This window comes from Lampris incognitus, chromosome 1 (assembly GCF_029633865.1).
Source record: "Lampris incognitus isolate fLamInc1 chromosome 1, fLamInc1.hap2, whole genome shotgun sequence".
Taxonomy (NCBI): Eukaryota; Metazoa; Chordata; class Actinopteri; order Lampriformes; family Lampridae; genus Lampris; species Lampris incognitus.
In genome coordinates this window covers 79450569-79467358 of record NC_079211.1, presented here as the reverse complement: position 1 = coordinate 79467358, position 16790 = coordinate 79450569, and the positions used below count along the sequence as shown (strand labels likewise).

Sequence of the window (16790 nt, the reverse complement as noted above, 5' to 3'; positions counted from 1 at the left end):
ACATGTGATTCCAGAGTACCAGGAAATGGACGACGCAGGTAAGCTGTGGGTGGTCCTGGGAGGGGGGCCAGCGGCGAACATTGCAGCAAGATTTATATTATCTTGCCACAACCTGAGAGATAGTGGATGACGGCACCTATTGCTACTATACTTATTTAATATCATAATCATTGTTGTTGTTCCTGTTATTATTATAAACACTGTTGTTGTTGTTATTATTATAATCATTGTTGCTTTGTGTTGTTGTTGTTTTACATGCTTTGGCAATATGTACACAAATGTATGTCATGCCAATAAAGCACATATTGAATTGAATTGAATTCAGAGACAGAGACAGAGAGACAGAAAGACAAAGAGACATAGAGACAGAGACAGAGACAGAGAGAGACAGAGACAGAAACAGAGAGACAGAGACAGAGAGACAGAAACAGAGAGACAGAGACAGAGAGTTTGTACCTCTCCTTAAAGGCAGCAGTTTATTCTCCAAGATGTCTCTGGCATCTGTGCCTTCATCCATCAGATCCAACTTAGTGATCACTCCAATGGTCCTCAGTCCTGCACACACACACCCACCCACCCACCCACACACACACACCCACACACACACACACACGCCGACACACACAGGTGGAGTGATGGTTATGAGAAAGTGACGTCAGGAAGATCAGGTTGGTTGGTTTGTAGTTTGTTAATCACAGCTCATATTAGAATATGATCGATTTTATTAACCTGATCATTACGTTAAAGGTACAATGATCAACAGTTTTCTCAAGTGACCCCTGTCGGCGACCAGTAGGAATTGCAGCATTGGTAAACTGCCCGTCACGTGTCAATGACAACCCAGTGAAACGTGTTGGCTGTGTGAGAAGACCTACCTGACTGACTGCACCTTTAAATAACACATCCTGCTCCGACAGGATGGTGCCGTCGCACGGATCGGTTCTTTAGGTCACCAACAAAAACCACCACAGCTGCGCCCCAAACACGCACACACGCACACACACACACACACCTTGTGGGTCAACCTCTTTGGCAATCTTGAGGGCATCGGAGTTGGCGAGGTCAGAGTTTGCTGGCGACACCGCCAGCAGCAAGCAGTTCTCCTTGGTGACAAACTGCATCAGCATGTCCCGGATCTGGTGCTCGATGTCCACCGGCTGGTCCCCAACCGCCACCTTCGTCATCCCAGGAAGGTCAACCAGGGTCAAGTTCAACACTGGAGAGCACAGAAGAGCATGTTTGGCAGGATGTCTAGTATATCTAGGTGTAATAGTGTGTGTGTGTGTGTGTGTGTGTGTGTGTGTGTGTGTGTGTGTGTGTGTGTGTCTTACCATTTGGAGAATACACTCGGAGATTGATGGGTACTGGACTGATTCCTTTGTTTTGTCCAGTGACTCGGTCCGTTTCCGCTTCGATCTCCAGACGGACTTCGTCAAAATCAGTAAACTTTCTGCCTTTACAGTGCAGGAACTCTGCGTACTCTGGCACATGACAAACAGGAAGTCAACTGACAGGAAACAGGAAGTCAACTCCACATGCAACATCAACATCTTTCTCAGGAATCCCTTTATCTGCGCTCTTACCTGCAGGACAGTTAATGAGCTGCAACACCAGGGGGCGACGTGTGACAATGCCTGATCCACGAGGCAGGAAGTCCCTGATCGAGAGGAGGAAGAAGAAGCAGAATGGATCAAAAATAACTCATTATACAAAGAGCGGTATTAACATTTAAGGGGCTGAAGCAACTAACAGAATGGGCTGAAGGAACCTTCAGTTTCTTCCTTCAGCCCATTCTGTTTTAGTTGCAGACAACAGCTCTAAAGACCCGTGAAGATTGGGCAAACTACTTCCGGTGGCGCTGCTCTGTTCAGTAAATTAAATATTTATTTGTTTCTAGTTTTCCCCTTATCCCTGCCGATTAACCCAGTGGCATATGGCCGGAACTCTTGTGGAATAACTCCCCTGGCTCACGTTTCCACAGGAAGGAGATAGGCGTAACACCAGCTTCCTTCAAACTCGTGTCGGCTTCTCTCGCTAGTTTACACACTGAAGCCTCGCATGGATTGCATCACCTTCAGGCCGCGAAGGAGGCGTAGGGAGAATGCTTTCGGTTGCTTGGCTGCAGGCGCCAGGGTGAGCCAGAGGGGTCGCTGGAGAACGACGAGTCCCCGAACACTACACCGATCTACACCCACTATCCCTTGGGTAAGGGTGGCCTAATGAAGGCCTTACCCCGTGGACGCTCTGGCCGTGACCGGTTACGGCGAGTCTGGGATACGAACCTCCCACCAGAGCGGCCAGTAAATGAAATCTTAGATACGCCGATGGGCTCGGCTAGTGTTGAGTTATAACCGCTGTAACCTGTGGTTACAGAACGTCCCCACTGATTGGCTACTCGTCACCGGTGACGCTATGCTGATGGCGTGCTACAATACAAGGCTGTGCTCCTGGAATATGTCCTGGAATGGACACATGCTGCTGTCCACTGTAAAAACCCTAGAAGATCTTCAGAACCACAGGAGCATGTCATTACCACCAGGCACTAGGGACAGCTAGTGATGGTAGACATCCAGTATCTGTCTCATAACAACAGAACATTAAGTAGCTGCAAAGATTTGATCAAAGCCATACGGGTGGCATCCGGGTGGCGTGGCGGTCTATTCCGTTGCCTACCAACACAGGGATCGCCAGTTCGATTCCCCGTGTTACCTCCGGCTTGGTCGGGCGTCCCCACAGACGCAGTTGGCCGTGTCTGCAGGTGGAAAGCCGGATGTGGGTATGTGTCCTGGTCGCTGCACTAGTGCCTCCTCTGGTCGGTCGGAGAGACACGTGGTAGTCTGCAGCCCTCCCCGGATCAGCAGAGGGGGTGGAGCAGAGACCGGGACGGCTCAGAAAATGGGGTGATTGGCCAGGTATAATTGGGGAGGGGGGAAGGGGGGAAACAAACCCAAACAAAACAAAACACTACATGTGTCCACAGAAGGAAGGATGACAGATGAACCTGGGGTTGCCGGGCGGCAGTTAAACTCTGCTGCTGTTCTTCCGGTGTGGGAAGATGGCGGCGCGAATTCAGATTTGCGGCGGCCTCACCCAGTACCGTCCATGCAGTGTCTTTGTCCACGTCTGCGTCTAAGTTTGTCTTCGTTTGATGGCTGAGAGAGCGGGGCAGGCTAAGCTAACTGCTAGCCCATGCAGGTCCGACAGTCATCCTGGCTGGTGTTCGTTCCCTTGGACAGTGATGTTTTGTTTAGTGTGGATATGTGCGTTCTTGTGGGTTTTGGATGTGTAGTTGTCTTGGTGCTGTACTGCTGTGGGCTGCGGGAAACAGCATTTCGTTTCAATTCACGTACGCAAGTGCATGAAGTGAAATGAAAAATAAGATGTTCCTGATTCCTGATTTCTTGTTGGCACAGATGTTGACAAGCAGTCATACACAAGATGTATAGAAACCACTCGGTTTGGTGTGTGTGTGTGTGTGTGTGTGTGTGTGTGTGTGTGTGTGTGTGTGTGTGTGTGTGTGTGTGTGTGTGTGTGTGTGTGTGTGTGTGTGTGTGTGTGTAAGTGTGTGTGACTACAGTGGTAAATAAATATCAAAAGACTGTAAATAAGCCTGTCTGTACGGTGTGGTGCCACAGGATACAGTCAGCCAGTGAACACACCCGTTTTCTATCAGAGGTCAAAACAGGACAGGCGAGTCTACAGACCGGTCTTCACCACTGACCACATGTGACCAAGCTACAAACGTCTGGAACAAATGGGGACGAAACATTGATTTAGTACTGTTATGGGAAGTAGATGTAGAGGCAATGTTCTGCAGGAATCCCTCATCCCTCATCCCTCATCTCACCCTTCATCTCTCATCCATAATCTCTCACCCTTCATCTCTCACCCATCATCTCTCATCCTTCATCTCTCATCTCTCACCCTTCATCTTTCAACCATCATCTCTCATCCTTCATCTCTCATCCTACATCTCTCATACCTTATCTCTTATCCCTCACCTCTCATCCTTCATCTCTCATCCTACATCTCTCATACCATATCTCTCATCCCTCATTCCTTATCCCTCATCCCTCATCCTTCATCCCTCATTCCTCATCTCTCATCCCTCATCTCTTATCCTTCATCCCTCATCCTCATCCCTCATCTCTTATTCTTCATCCCTCATCCTCATCCCTCGTCTGTCATCTCTCCTTTGTCCTGCAGCATTGTTTCCATCACAACTGTAGCATGTGATGTGATGCAGAACTGACCAATAGGAGAGAGACAAAGAGCGACATAGAGCGAGAGAGAGAGGGTGACAGAGAGAAGGGGGGGAGGGGAGAGCGACATAGAGAGAGAGAGAGAAGAGGACAGAGATGGAGGTGTCCATGTATAAAGGATCTGAGGGGATTAAGATGTAGAGGACAGACATGGAGGTGTCCATGTATAAAGGATATGGGGGGGATTAAGATGGAGAGGACAGACATGGAGGTGTCCATATAAAGGATATGAGGGGGTTAATATGGAGAGGACAGAGATGGAGGTCTCCATATAAAGGATATGGGGGGTTAAGATGGAGAGGACAGACTTGGAGGTGCGGGTAAGGGTAAAGGTGTCAGTGCTGTCAGGACATCTCGTCCCAGCTTCTGTCCAGTCTGTCCAGAGAGTTTGGCTTCTCACGCCGGCGTGTCGTCGTTCTCCTCGCCTCATATTTGATTGGTGTGACGCGCTGGACACCACGTGTGTTGCCTACGTCACACGGGTGTCGTCGCGTGAGACGCCCCGCATGACAGACAGCTCAGAGGGGCTGGCGGTCATCAACACCTCCCTCCAAGCCCCCCGAGCTGCGCCTCCCTGCTGTTGAATTTATCAGGAGGACAACCAGTCGTGCCATCCATGGGCCATACTGTCATGTCTCCTCATCAACACGTCCCCTCATCAACATGTCCCCTCATCAGCACGTCCCCTCATCAACACGTCCCCTCATCAACACGTCCCCTCATCAACACATCCCCTCATCAACGTGTCCCCTCATCAACACGTCTCCTCATCAACATGTCCCCTCATCAACACGTCTCCTCATCAACATGTCTCCTCATAAGCACGTCCCCTCATCATGTCCCCTCATCAACATGTCTCCTCATCAACACGTCTTCTCATCAACATGTCTTCTCATCACACATCTTCTCATCAACACGTCTCCTTATCAACGTGTCTTCTTATCAACATGTTTTCTCATCAACACGTCTTTTCATCAACACGTCTCCTCATCAACATGCCTTTTCATCAACACGTCTCCTCATCAACACGTCTCCTCATCAACACGCCTTCTCAATAACATGTCTCCTCATCAACACGTCTCCTCACCAACATGTCTTCTCGTCAACACGTCTTCTCATCAACACGAGCCATACCAACGTGTCTTCTCATCAACATTTCTTCTCACCAACACGTCTTCTCATCATTATGTCTTCTCACCATCATGTCTTCACACCACCATTTCTTCTCATTAACACGTCTTCTCACCAACACGTCTCCTCATCAACATGTCTCCTCATCAACATGTCTTCTCAACAACACGTCTCCTCATCAACACGTCTCCTCATAATGTCTTCTCATCAACGTCTTCTCATCAACATGTCCTCTCACCAACATGTCTTCTTATCAACATGTCTTCTCATCAACACATCTTCTCACCAACACGTCTCTTCATCAACACGTCTTCTCATCAACATGTCTCCTCATCAACACGTCTCCTCATCAACAAATCTCATCAACACGTCTCCTCATCAACATGTCTTCACACCACCACGTCTTCTCATCAACACGAGCCATATCGACGTGTCTTCTCATCAACATTTCTTCTCACCAACACGTTTTCTCATCATTATGTCTTCTCACCAATATGTCTTCACACCACCATTTCTTCTCATTAACACGTCTTCTCATCAACATGTCTTCATACCACCATGTCTTCTCATCAACAGATCTTCTCATCAACACGAGCCATACCAACATGTCTTCTCATCAACATGTCTTGTCATCAACGTGTCTTCTCATCAACATGTCTTCTCACCAACACGTCTTCTCATCAGTGTGTCTTCTCATCAACATGTCTCCAAATCAACATGTCTTCTAATCAACACGAGTCATACCAACATGTCTCCACATCAACATGTCTTCTAATCATCAGGAGCCATACCAACATATCTCCAAATCAACATGTCTTCTAATCAACACGAGTCATACCAACCTGTCTCCACATCAACATGTCTTCTAATCAACACGAGTCATACCAACATGTCTCCACATCAACATGTCTTCTAATCAACACGAGTCATACCAATATGTCTCCACATCAACATGTCTTCTAATCAACACGAGTCATACCAACATGTCTCCACATCAACATGTCTTCTAATCATCACGAGTCATACCAACATGTCTCCACATCAACATGTCTTCTAATCAACACGAGTCATACCAACATGTCTCCACATCAACATGTCTTCTAATCATCACGAGTCATACCAACATGTCTCCACATCAACATGTCTTCTAATCAACACGAGTCATACCAACATGTCTCCACATCAACATGTCTTCTAATCAACACGAGTCATACCAACATGTCTCCACATCAACATGTCTTCTAATCAACACGAGTCATACGAACATGTCTCCACATCAACATGTCTTCTAATCATCACGAGTCATACCAACATGTCTCCACATCAACATGTCTTCTAATCAACACGAGTCATACCAACATGTCTCCACATCAACATGTCTTCTAATCATCACGAGTCATACCAACATGTCTCCACATCAACATGTCTTCTAATCAACACGAGTCATACCAACATGTCTCCACATCACCATGTCTTCTCATCAACAGGTCTTCTCATCAACACGAGCCATACCAACATGTCTTCTCATCAACATGTCTTGTCATCAACGTGTCTTCTCATCAACATGTCTTCTCACCAACACGTCTTCTCATCAATGTGTCTTCTCATCAACATGTCTCCAAATCAACATGTCTTCTAATCAACACGAGTCATACCAACATGTCTCCACATCAACATGTCTTCTAATCATCAGGAGCCATACCAACATATCTCCAAATCAACATGTCTTCTAATCAACACGAGTCATACCAACCTGTCTCCACATCAACATGTCTTCTAATCAACACGAGTCATACCAACATGTCTCCACATCAACATGTCTTCTAATCAACACGAGTCATACCAATATGTCTCCACATCAACATGTCTTCTAATCAACACGAGTCATACCAACATGTCTCCACATCAACATGTCTTCTAATCATCACGAGTCATACCAACATGTCTCCACATCAACATGTCTTCTAATCAACACGAGTCATACCAACATGTCTCCACATCAACATGTCTTCTAATCATCACGAGTCATACCAACATGTCTCCACATCAACATGTCTTCTAATCAACACGAGTCATACCAACATGTCTCCACATCAACATGTCTTCTAATCAACACGAGTCATACCAACATGTCTCCACATCAACATGTCTTCTAATCAACACGAGTCATACGAACATGTCTCCACATCAACATGTCTTCTAATCATCACGAGTCATACCAACATGTCTCCACATCAACATGTCTTCTAATCAACACGAGTCATACCAACATGTCTCCACATCAACATGTCTTCTAATCATCACGAGTCATACCAACATGTCTCCACATCAACATGTCTTCTAATCAACACGAGTCATACCAACATGTCTCCACATCACCATGTCTTCTCATCAACAGGTCTTCTCATCAACACGAGCCATACCAACATGTCTTCTCATCAACATGTCTTGTCATCAACGTGTCTTCTCATCAACATGTCTTCTCACCAACACGTCTTCTCATCAATGTGTCTTCTCATCAACATGTCTCCAAATCAACATGTCTTCTAATCAACACGAGTCATACCAACATGTCTCCACATCAACATGTCTTCTAATCATCAGGAGTCATACCAACATATCTCCAAATCAACATGTCTTCTAATCAACATGAGTCATACCAACATGGCTCTGCATCAACATGTCTTCTAATTATCACGAGTCATACCAACCTGGCTCCACATCAACATGTCTTCTAATCAACACGAGTCATACCAACCTGTCTCCACATCAACATGTCTTCTAATCAACACGAGTCATACCAACATGTCTCCACATCAACATGTCTTCCAATCATCACGAGTCATACCAACATGTCTCCACATCAACATGTCTTCTAATCAACACGAGTCAAACCAACATGTCTCCACATCAACATGTCTTCCTATCATCACGAGTCATACCAACATGTCTCCACATCAACATGTCTTCCAATCATCACGAGTCATACCAACATGTCTCCACATCAACATGTCTTCCAATCAACACGAGTCATACCAACATGTCTTCTAATCATCACGAGTCATACCAACATGTCTCCACATCAACATGTCTTCTAATCAACACGAGTCATACCAACATGTCTCCACATCAACATGTCTTCTAATCATCACGAGTCATACCAACATGTCTCCACATCAACATGTCTTCTAATCAACACGAGTCATACCAACATGTCTCCACATCAACATGTCTTCTAATCAACACGAGTCATACCAACATGTCTCCACATCAACATGTCTTCTAATCAACACGAGTCATACCAACATGTCTCCACATCAACATGTCTTCTAATCATCACGAGTCATACCAACATGTCTCCACATCAACATGTCTTCTAATCAACACGAGTCATACCAACCTGTCTCCACATCAACATGTCTTCTAATCAACACGAGTCATACCAACCTGTCTCCACATCAACATGTCTTCTAATCAACACGAGTCATACCAACATGTCTCCACATCAACATGTCTTCTAATCATCACGAGTCATACCAACATGTCTCCACATCAACATGTCTTCTAATCAACACGAGTCATACCAACATGTCTCCACATCAACATGTCTTCTAATCATCACGAGTCATACCAACATGTCTCCACATCAACATGTCTTCTAATCAACACGAGTCATACCAACATGTCTCCACATCAACATGTCTTCTAATCAACACGAGTCATACCAACATGTCTCCACATCAACATGTCTTCTAATCATCACGAGTCATACCAACATGCCTCCACATCAACATGTCTTCTAATCAACACGAGTCATACCAACATGTCTCCACATCAACATGTCTTCTAATCAACACGAGTCATACCAACATGTCTCCACATCAACATGTCTTCTAATCATCACGAGTCATACCAACATGTCTCCACATCAACATGTCTTCTAATCAACACGAGTCATACCAACATGTCTCCACATCAACATGTCTTCTAATCAACACGAGTCATACCAACATGTCTCCACATCAACATGTCTTCTAATCAACACGAGTCATACCAACATGTCTCCACATCAACATGTCTTCTAATCATCATGAGTCATACCAACATGTCTCCATATCAACATGTCTTCTAATCAACACGAGTCATACCAACCTGTCTCAACATCAACATGTCTTCTAATCAACACGAGTCATACCAACATGTCTCCACATCAACATGTCTTCTCTTTCTTTCAAATTTATTTCGGATTTTTCCCTTTTTTCTCCCAATTTAGTGGCCAGTCGACCCCTATTTTAGTTCAGACACCCACCCTCGTACTGCATGCGTTCTCCAACTGCGTCTCTCCGGCCGGCAGTCTGGAAGGAGACGCCTCGCCACTTCCGTGACAAGGAGAATCCAGGCCGAACCACTGCTCCCCCCCACACCCACACCCACACCCACACAGACTTAGTCATGTGACGGACACAAGCTGACTCCGCCCCCTCCCGAAGACAGCGCTGCCAATTATTGCTGCTTCATCGAGTCCGGCCATAGTCGGATCTGACGAGACCGGGGCGCTAACCCCGGTCCCCAGTGGGCAACTGCGTCGACACAAATCCGATGCTTAGACCGCTACACCACCACCGCGGACCCCCATCAACGCGTCTTCTCATCAGCACGTGAACAGAAGGTGCACCACGTGCCTCATGGTTGGCAGCCACAATTCTTTCTACTGTCAGCAACCTCAGCCGGGACTGTGTGTGTGTGTGTGCGTGTGTGTGTATGGACAGCATCAGCCAGGCGTCATACCAACAAGAAAGAGTATGTTCTCTATTTTAACACCTTTGTCACATTCGTTCTTATCATCAGCTTAATGACCCAAGCAGCTGACGGTTTCACTCCACAGAGAAACAAATCACTGTCACACACACACACACACACATCCATGCACACACTTGCACACACAAACTCACACACACGCGCACACACACACGTCCATGCACACACTTGCACACACACTCGCACACAAACTCACACACACACACACACACACACACACACACACACACACATCCATGCACACACACTTGCACACACACACACACACACACACACACACACACACAGCTGATTTGCTGAGAAGCTGCCTTACAGGAACAAAAACAAAGTGTTGTGGTGTGTGGGTGGTGTATGGATGGTGGGTGGATGGTGTGTGGATAGTGTAAGGGTGGTGTGTGGATGGTGTATGGGTGGTGTGTGGGTGGAGTGTGGATGGTGTATGGATGGTGTATGGGTGGTGTGGGGATGGTGTGTGGGTGGTGTATGGATGGTGGGTGGATGGTGTGTGGGTGGTGTGTGGATGGTGTATGGATGGTGTGTGGATGGTGTATGGATGGTGTGTGGGTGGTGTGTGGATGGTGTATGGAAGTGTGTGGATGTGTGTGGGTGGTGTAAGGGTGGTGTATGGATGGTGTGTGGATGGTGCATGGATGTGTGTGGATGGTGTGTGGGTGGTGTAAGGGTGGTGTATGGATGATGTGTGGATGATTGTGTATGGCTGGTGTATGGACGCTGTGTGGATGGTGTGGGTGGTGTATGGGTGGTGTATGGATGGTGTGTGATGTATGGGTGGTGTGTGGATGGTGTATGGATGGTGTGTGGTGTATGGGTGGTTTGTGGATGGTGTATGGATGGTGTGTGATGTATGGTGATGTGTGGGTGGTGTATGGATGGTGTGTGATGTATGGTTGGTGTGTGGATGGTGAATGGATGGTGTATGGGTGGTGTGTGGATGGTGTATGGGTGGTGTGTGGATGGTGTGTGGGTGGTGTATGGATGATGGGTGGATGGTGTGTGGGTGGTGTAAGGGTGGTGTGTGGATGGTGGGTGGATGGTGTGTGATGTATGGTTGGTGTGTGGATGGTGAATGGATGGTGTATGGTTGGTGTGTGGATGGTGTATGGATGGTGTGTGGGTGGTGTATGGCTGGACTAATGCAGTCTGGATGCCTGCTAGATACTACTGATACTAGTGATACTACTAGATATTGATACTTCTAGATACTGATACTACTAGATCCAACTAGATACTACTGATACCAGTAGATACTGATACTACTAGATACTGCTAGATACTACTGATACTACTGATACCACTACATACTGATACTACTAGATACTACTTGATACTACTAATACTACTGATACCACTAGATACTAATGATACTAGTGATACCACTAGATACTGATACTACTAGATACTACTAGATACTAGTGATACTACTGATACCAGTAGATACTGATGCTACTAGATACTACTAGATACTAGTGATACTACTGATACCACTAGATACTGATACTACTAGATACTACTAGATACTAGTGATACTAGTGATACCACTAGATACTGATACTACTAGATACTACTAGATACTAGTGATACTACTGATACCACTAGATACTGATACTACTAGATACTACTAGATACTAGTGATACTACTGATACCAGTAGATACTGATGCTACTAGATACTACTAGATACTAGTGATACTACTGATACCACTAGATACTGATACTACTAGATACTACTAGATACTAGTGATACTAGTGATACCACTAGATACTGATACTACTAGATACTACTAGATACTAGTGATACTACTGATACCAGTAGATACTGATGCTACTAGATACTACTGATACTACTGATACCACTAGATACTGATACTACTAGATACTACTTGATACTACTAATACTACTGATACCACTAGATACTGATACTACTAGATACTACTAGATACTAGTGATACTACTGATACCACTAGATACTGATACTACTAGATACTACTAGATACTAGTGATACTACTGATACCAGTAGATACTGATGCTACTAGATACTACTAGATACTAGTGATACTACTGATACCACTAGATACTGATACTACTAGATACTACTAGATACTAGTGATACTACTGATACCACTAGATACTGATACTACTAGATACTACTAGATACTAGTGATACTACTGATACCAGTAGATACTGATGCTACTAGATACTACTAGATACTACTGATACTACTGATACCACTACATACCGATACTACTAGATACTAGTGATACTACTGATACCACTAGATACTGATACTACTAGATACTACTAGATACTAGTGATACTACTGATACCACTAGATACTGATACTACTAGATACTACTTGATACTACTAATACTACTGATACCACTAGATACTGATACTACTAGATACTAGTGATACTACTGATACCACTAGATACTGATACTACTAGATACTACTTGATACTACTAATACTACTGATACCACTAGATACTGATACTACTAGATACTAGTGATACTACTGATACCAGTAGATACTGATGCTACTAGATACTACTAGATACTAGTGATACTACTGATACCACTAGATACTGATACTACTAGATACTACTAGATACTAGTGATACTACTGATACCACTAGATACTGATACTACTAGATACTAGTGATACTACTGATACCAGTAGATACTGATGCTACTAGATACTACTAGATACTACTGATACTACTGATACCACTAGATACTGATACTACTAGATACTACTAGATACTACTGATACTACTGATACCACTACATACTGATACTACTAGATACTAGTGATACTACTGATACCACTAGATACTGATACTACTAGATACTACTAGATACTAGTGATACTACTGATACCACTAGATACTGATACTACTAGATACTACTTGATACTACTAATACTACTGATACCACTAGATACTGATACTACTAGATACTAGTGATACTACTGATACCACTAGATACTGATACTACTAGATACTACTTGATACTACTAATACTACTGATACCACTAGATACTGATACTACTAGATACTAGTGATACTACTGATACCACTAGATACTGATACTAGTAGATACTAGTGATACTACTGATACCACTAGATACTGATACTACTAGATACTAGTGATACTACTGATACCACTAGATACTAGATACTACTAGATACTAGTGATACTACTGATACCACTAGATACTGATACTAGTAGATACTAGTGATACTACTGATACCACTAGATACTGATACTACTAGATACTAGTGATACTACTGATACCACTAGATACTGATACTACTAGATACTACTCGATACTACTGATACCACTAGATACTGATACTACTAGATACTAGTGATACTGCAGCAGAGGAAGCCCGGCACCAAGACAGACCATCAGTCAGTCCCTTACAGGAAACCGGTCCACATGAGGGGGTTTGGAGAGAAAAGACGTTCTGCCTGCATGCGGAGTTTAATTTCACCTGCACACTGCGGTCTGGCTGAGGCCTACTAGAACCCAACAGACTACTAGATCCCAACAGACTACCAGAACCCAACAGACTACTAGAACCCAACAGACTACTAGAACCCAACAGACAAATCCTCGGGGGGGGGGGGGGTCCACATTTTCCTGCCCCTCACCCGGAGCTTACATTCCCACACAACATTCCCCTCCAGCTCGTCCGGTGGAGCGGTACTCACTTCCCGACGAAGTTCTCCAGCACCGAGCTCTTCCCGGCGCTCTGCCCGCCCACCACTGCGATCTGCGGCAGGTCCAGGGTGGAGTTCTGTCCGATGGCCGAGAAGGCATCCTGCATTCGGTTCACCAGCGGAATCAGGTCCTCCATCCCCCGGTTCCCCATGTCGACCGCGGACAGCGACACCAGAAGCAGAGAGCGAGAGAGAGCGAGAGAGAGCGAGAGAGAGAGAGAGAGAGAGAGAGAGAGAGAGAGAGAGAGAGAGAGAGAGAGAGAGAGAGAGAGAGAGAGAGAGAGAGAGAGAGAGAGAGAGAGAGAGAGAGAGAGAGAGAGAGAGAGAGAGAGAGAGAGAGAGAGACAGAGAGAGAGACAGAGACAGAGACAGAGACAGAGACAGAGACAGAGAGGGAGACGGGGGCTGCAGACAGACGGACGGACGGAGAGAGACAGACAGGTTCTCTGCAGGGCTGAATGTTGATGTCACGACTGGTGGGTTTTGCAGCAGGATTTGAAATCTCCGCTCGGTTTCCGGGTAAAACCAGTCGATCTGCCGTGACCTTGACGGGAGAAGCCGGATGTCCCATCTGGATGAACCGCCTCCTGTTCTCTCCGCTCCGCAGCGGCAGGAGGTGCAGGGAGGTGATGCAGAGATGCAGCTCCGCTGGACGTTCTGCTGTAACAGCAAGACTTGTCCACAAGGCGGCAGCAAATACACACAAAACAGGACGCGAGAGAGAGCGAGAGAGAGAGGGGGGACAGAGAGGGAGGGAGAACGACAGAGGGAGAGCGAGAGAGGGGGGAGAGGGGGAGAACGAGGGACAGCGAGAGAGAGGGGGGGAGGGAGAACGAGAGAGGGAGAGCGAGAGAGGGGGGAGAGGGGGAGAGAACGAGAGACAGCGAGAGAGAGAGGGGGGAGGGAGAACGAGAGAGGGAGAGCGAGAGAGGGGGAGAGAACGAGAGACAGCGAGAGAGCGAGAGAGGGGGGAGAGGGGGAGAACGAGGGACAGCGAGAGAGAGAGGGGGGAGGGAGAGCGAGAGAGGGAGAGCGAGAGAGGGGGGAGAGGGGGAGAGAACGAGAGACAGCGAGAGAGAGAGGGGGGAGGGAGAACGAGAGAGGGAGAGCGAGAGAGGGGGAGAGAAGGAGGGAGAACGAGAGACAGCGAGAGAGCGAGAGAGGGGGGAGAGAGAGAGGGAGGGAGAGCGAGAGAGGAAAGGAGGGAGAGCGAGAGATACGGGGAGGGGAGAGAATTTTGAATTTTAAAATTCCACTTGATTTAAAAGATACATAGTGATCGTGAAAAAATTAATTGAATTCCAAGATTATTCAGACAAGTTCCATAAAAATGTACTGACATCACCTACCATCCAGCCACCACCTGACGTCACACATTCATCCACAACATTAAAAACATTATTACACCATTATTAAAACATTATTAAACAATTGTTAAAACATTATTACACCATTATTATAAACGTTATCAAAAACATTATTAACCCATTATAAAAACATTATTAAAAATATTATTGAAAATTATTAAAACATTATTAAAAACATCATTAAACCATTAAAACATTATTAAAAATATTATTAAAAATTATTTAAACATTATTAAAAACACGATTAAAACATTATTAAAAACGTTATTAAAACATTAAAAACATTATCAAATATTATTAAAAACGTTATTAAAACATTATTAAACCATTATTAAAAACATTATAAAATATTATTAAAACATTACTAAACCATTATTAAAAACTTGATTAAAAACATTATTGAACATTATTAAACCATTATTAAAACGTCATTAAACTATTATTAAAACATTAAAAACATTGTTAAACCATTATTAAAAACGTTATTAAAACATTATTAAACCATTATTAAAAATATTATCAAACCATTATTGAAAACGTTATTAAAACATTACTAAACCATTATTAAAAACATAATTAAACATTATTAAAAAATTATTAAAAACATCAAAAATATTATTAAAGATTATTAAAAACATTATTAAACCATTATTAAAACATTATTAAATCATTATTAAACATTATCAAAAACATTATTAGAAACAGTATTAAAACATCATTAAAACATTACTAAAACATTATTAAAAACATTATTCGCCTGCCGCCCAGTGACTGCTGGACTAGCCTCCAGCATCCCCCCTGAGAGCAGGATAAGCGGTTCAGTTAATGGATTCATGGATTATTAAAACATTATTGAAACATTATTTAAACACTGAAACATTATTAAATAATTATTAAACGATTATTAAAAAAATAAAACATTATTAAAACATTACTGAAACATTATTAAAAAACACTGAAACGTTATTAAATCATTATCAAATCTTTAATCAGGCTAACCTCAGGGCTGTATTGCCCAAATTCCATCAGCATGTCTCCTGCCCCACTAGGGGACAAAACACCCTGGACCATCTCTATACAAACATCAAGGACTCACAAAGCTACTCCCTGCCCTCATCTGGGGCATTCTGACCACCTCTGCCTGTTTCTGGTCCCAGCATACAAACCCCTAATAAAACGGGTCAAGCCAGCAGTAAAGACAATCACTGTCCGGCCAGAGGGAGCAGTCTCTGAACTCCAGGACTGTTTTGAAAACACAGACTGGAGTATTTTTGCACATTCAGCTCCCCATGGCTCCTATACAGACATTAATGAACAGACATCTGCCATGCTAGCCTACATTAACTTTTGCAATGAGAGTGAGTGTCACAACAAAAAAATCAGTCCGCACCTTTCCAAACCAGAAACCCTGGATGACCAGTGAGGTCCGGCAGCTGCTGAAAGTCCGGGATGCAGCGTTCAACTC

At 44.4% G+C, this 16790-nt stretch overlaps 1 protein-coding gene across 1 annotated transcript in view; it reads right to left on the bottom strand.

Moving 5' to 3' along the window:
- LOC130127051 (dynamin-1-like) overlaps positions 1-14110 on the bottom strand; it is a 308168-nt gene extending 294058 nt beyond the window's left edge. The window contains exons 1-5 of the mRNA XM_056296600.1: positions 13950-14110; positions 1584-1657; positions 1332-1481; positions 1013-1216; positions 457-555 (exon numbers count right to left, since the gene is read on the bottom strand). Of these exons, the coding sequence (XP_056152575.1) occupies positions 457-555; positions 1013-1216; positions 1332-1481; positions 1584-1657; positions 13950-14110 (688 nt within the window). The remainder of the gene's footprint in view (positions 1-456; positions 556-1012; positions 1217-1331; positions 1482-1583; positions 1658-13949) is intronic.
- Between the last annotated feature and the right edge of the window lie 2680 nt (positions 14111-16790).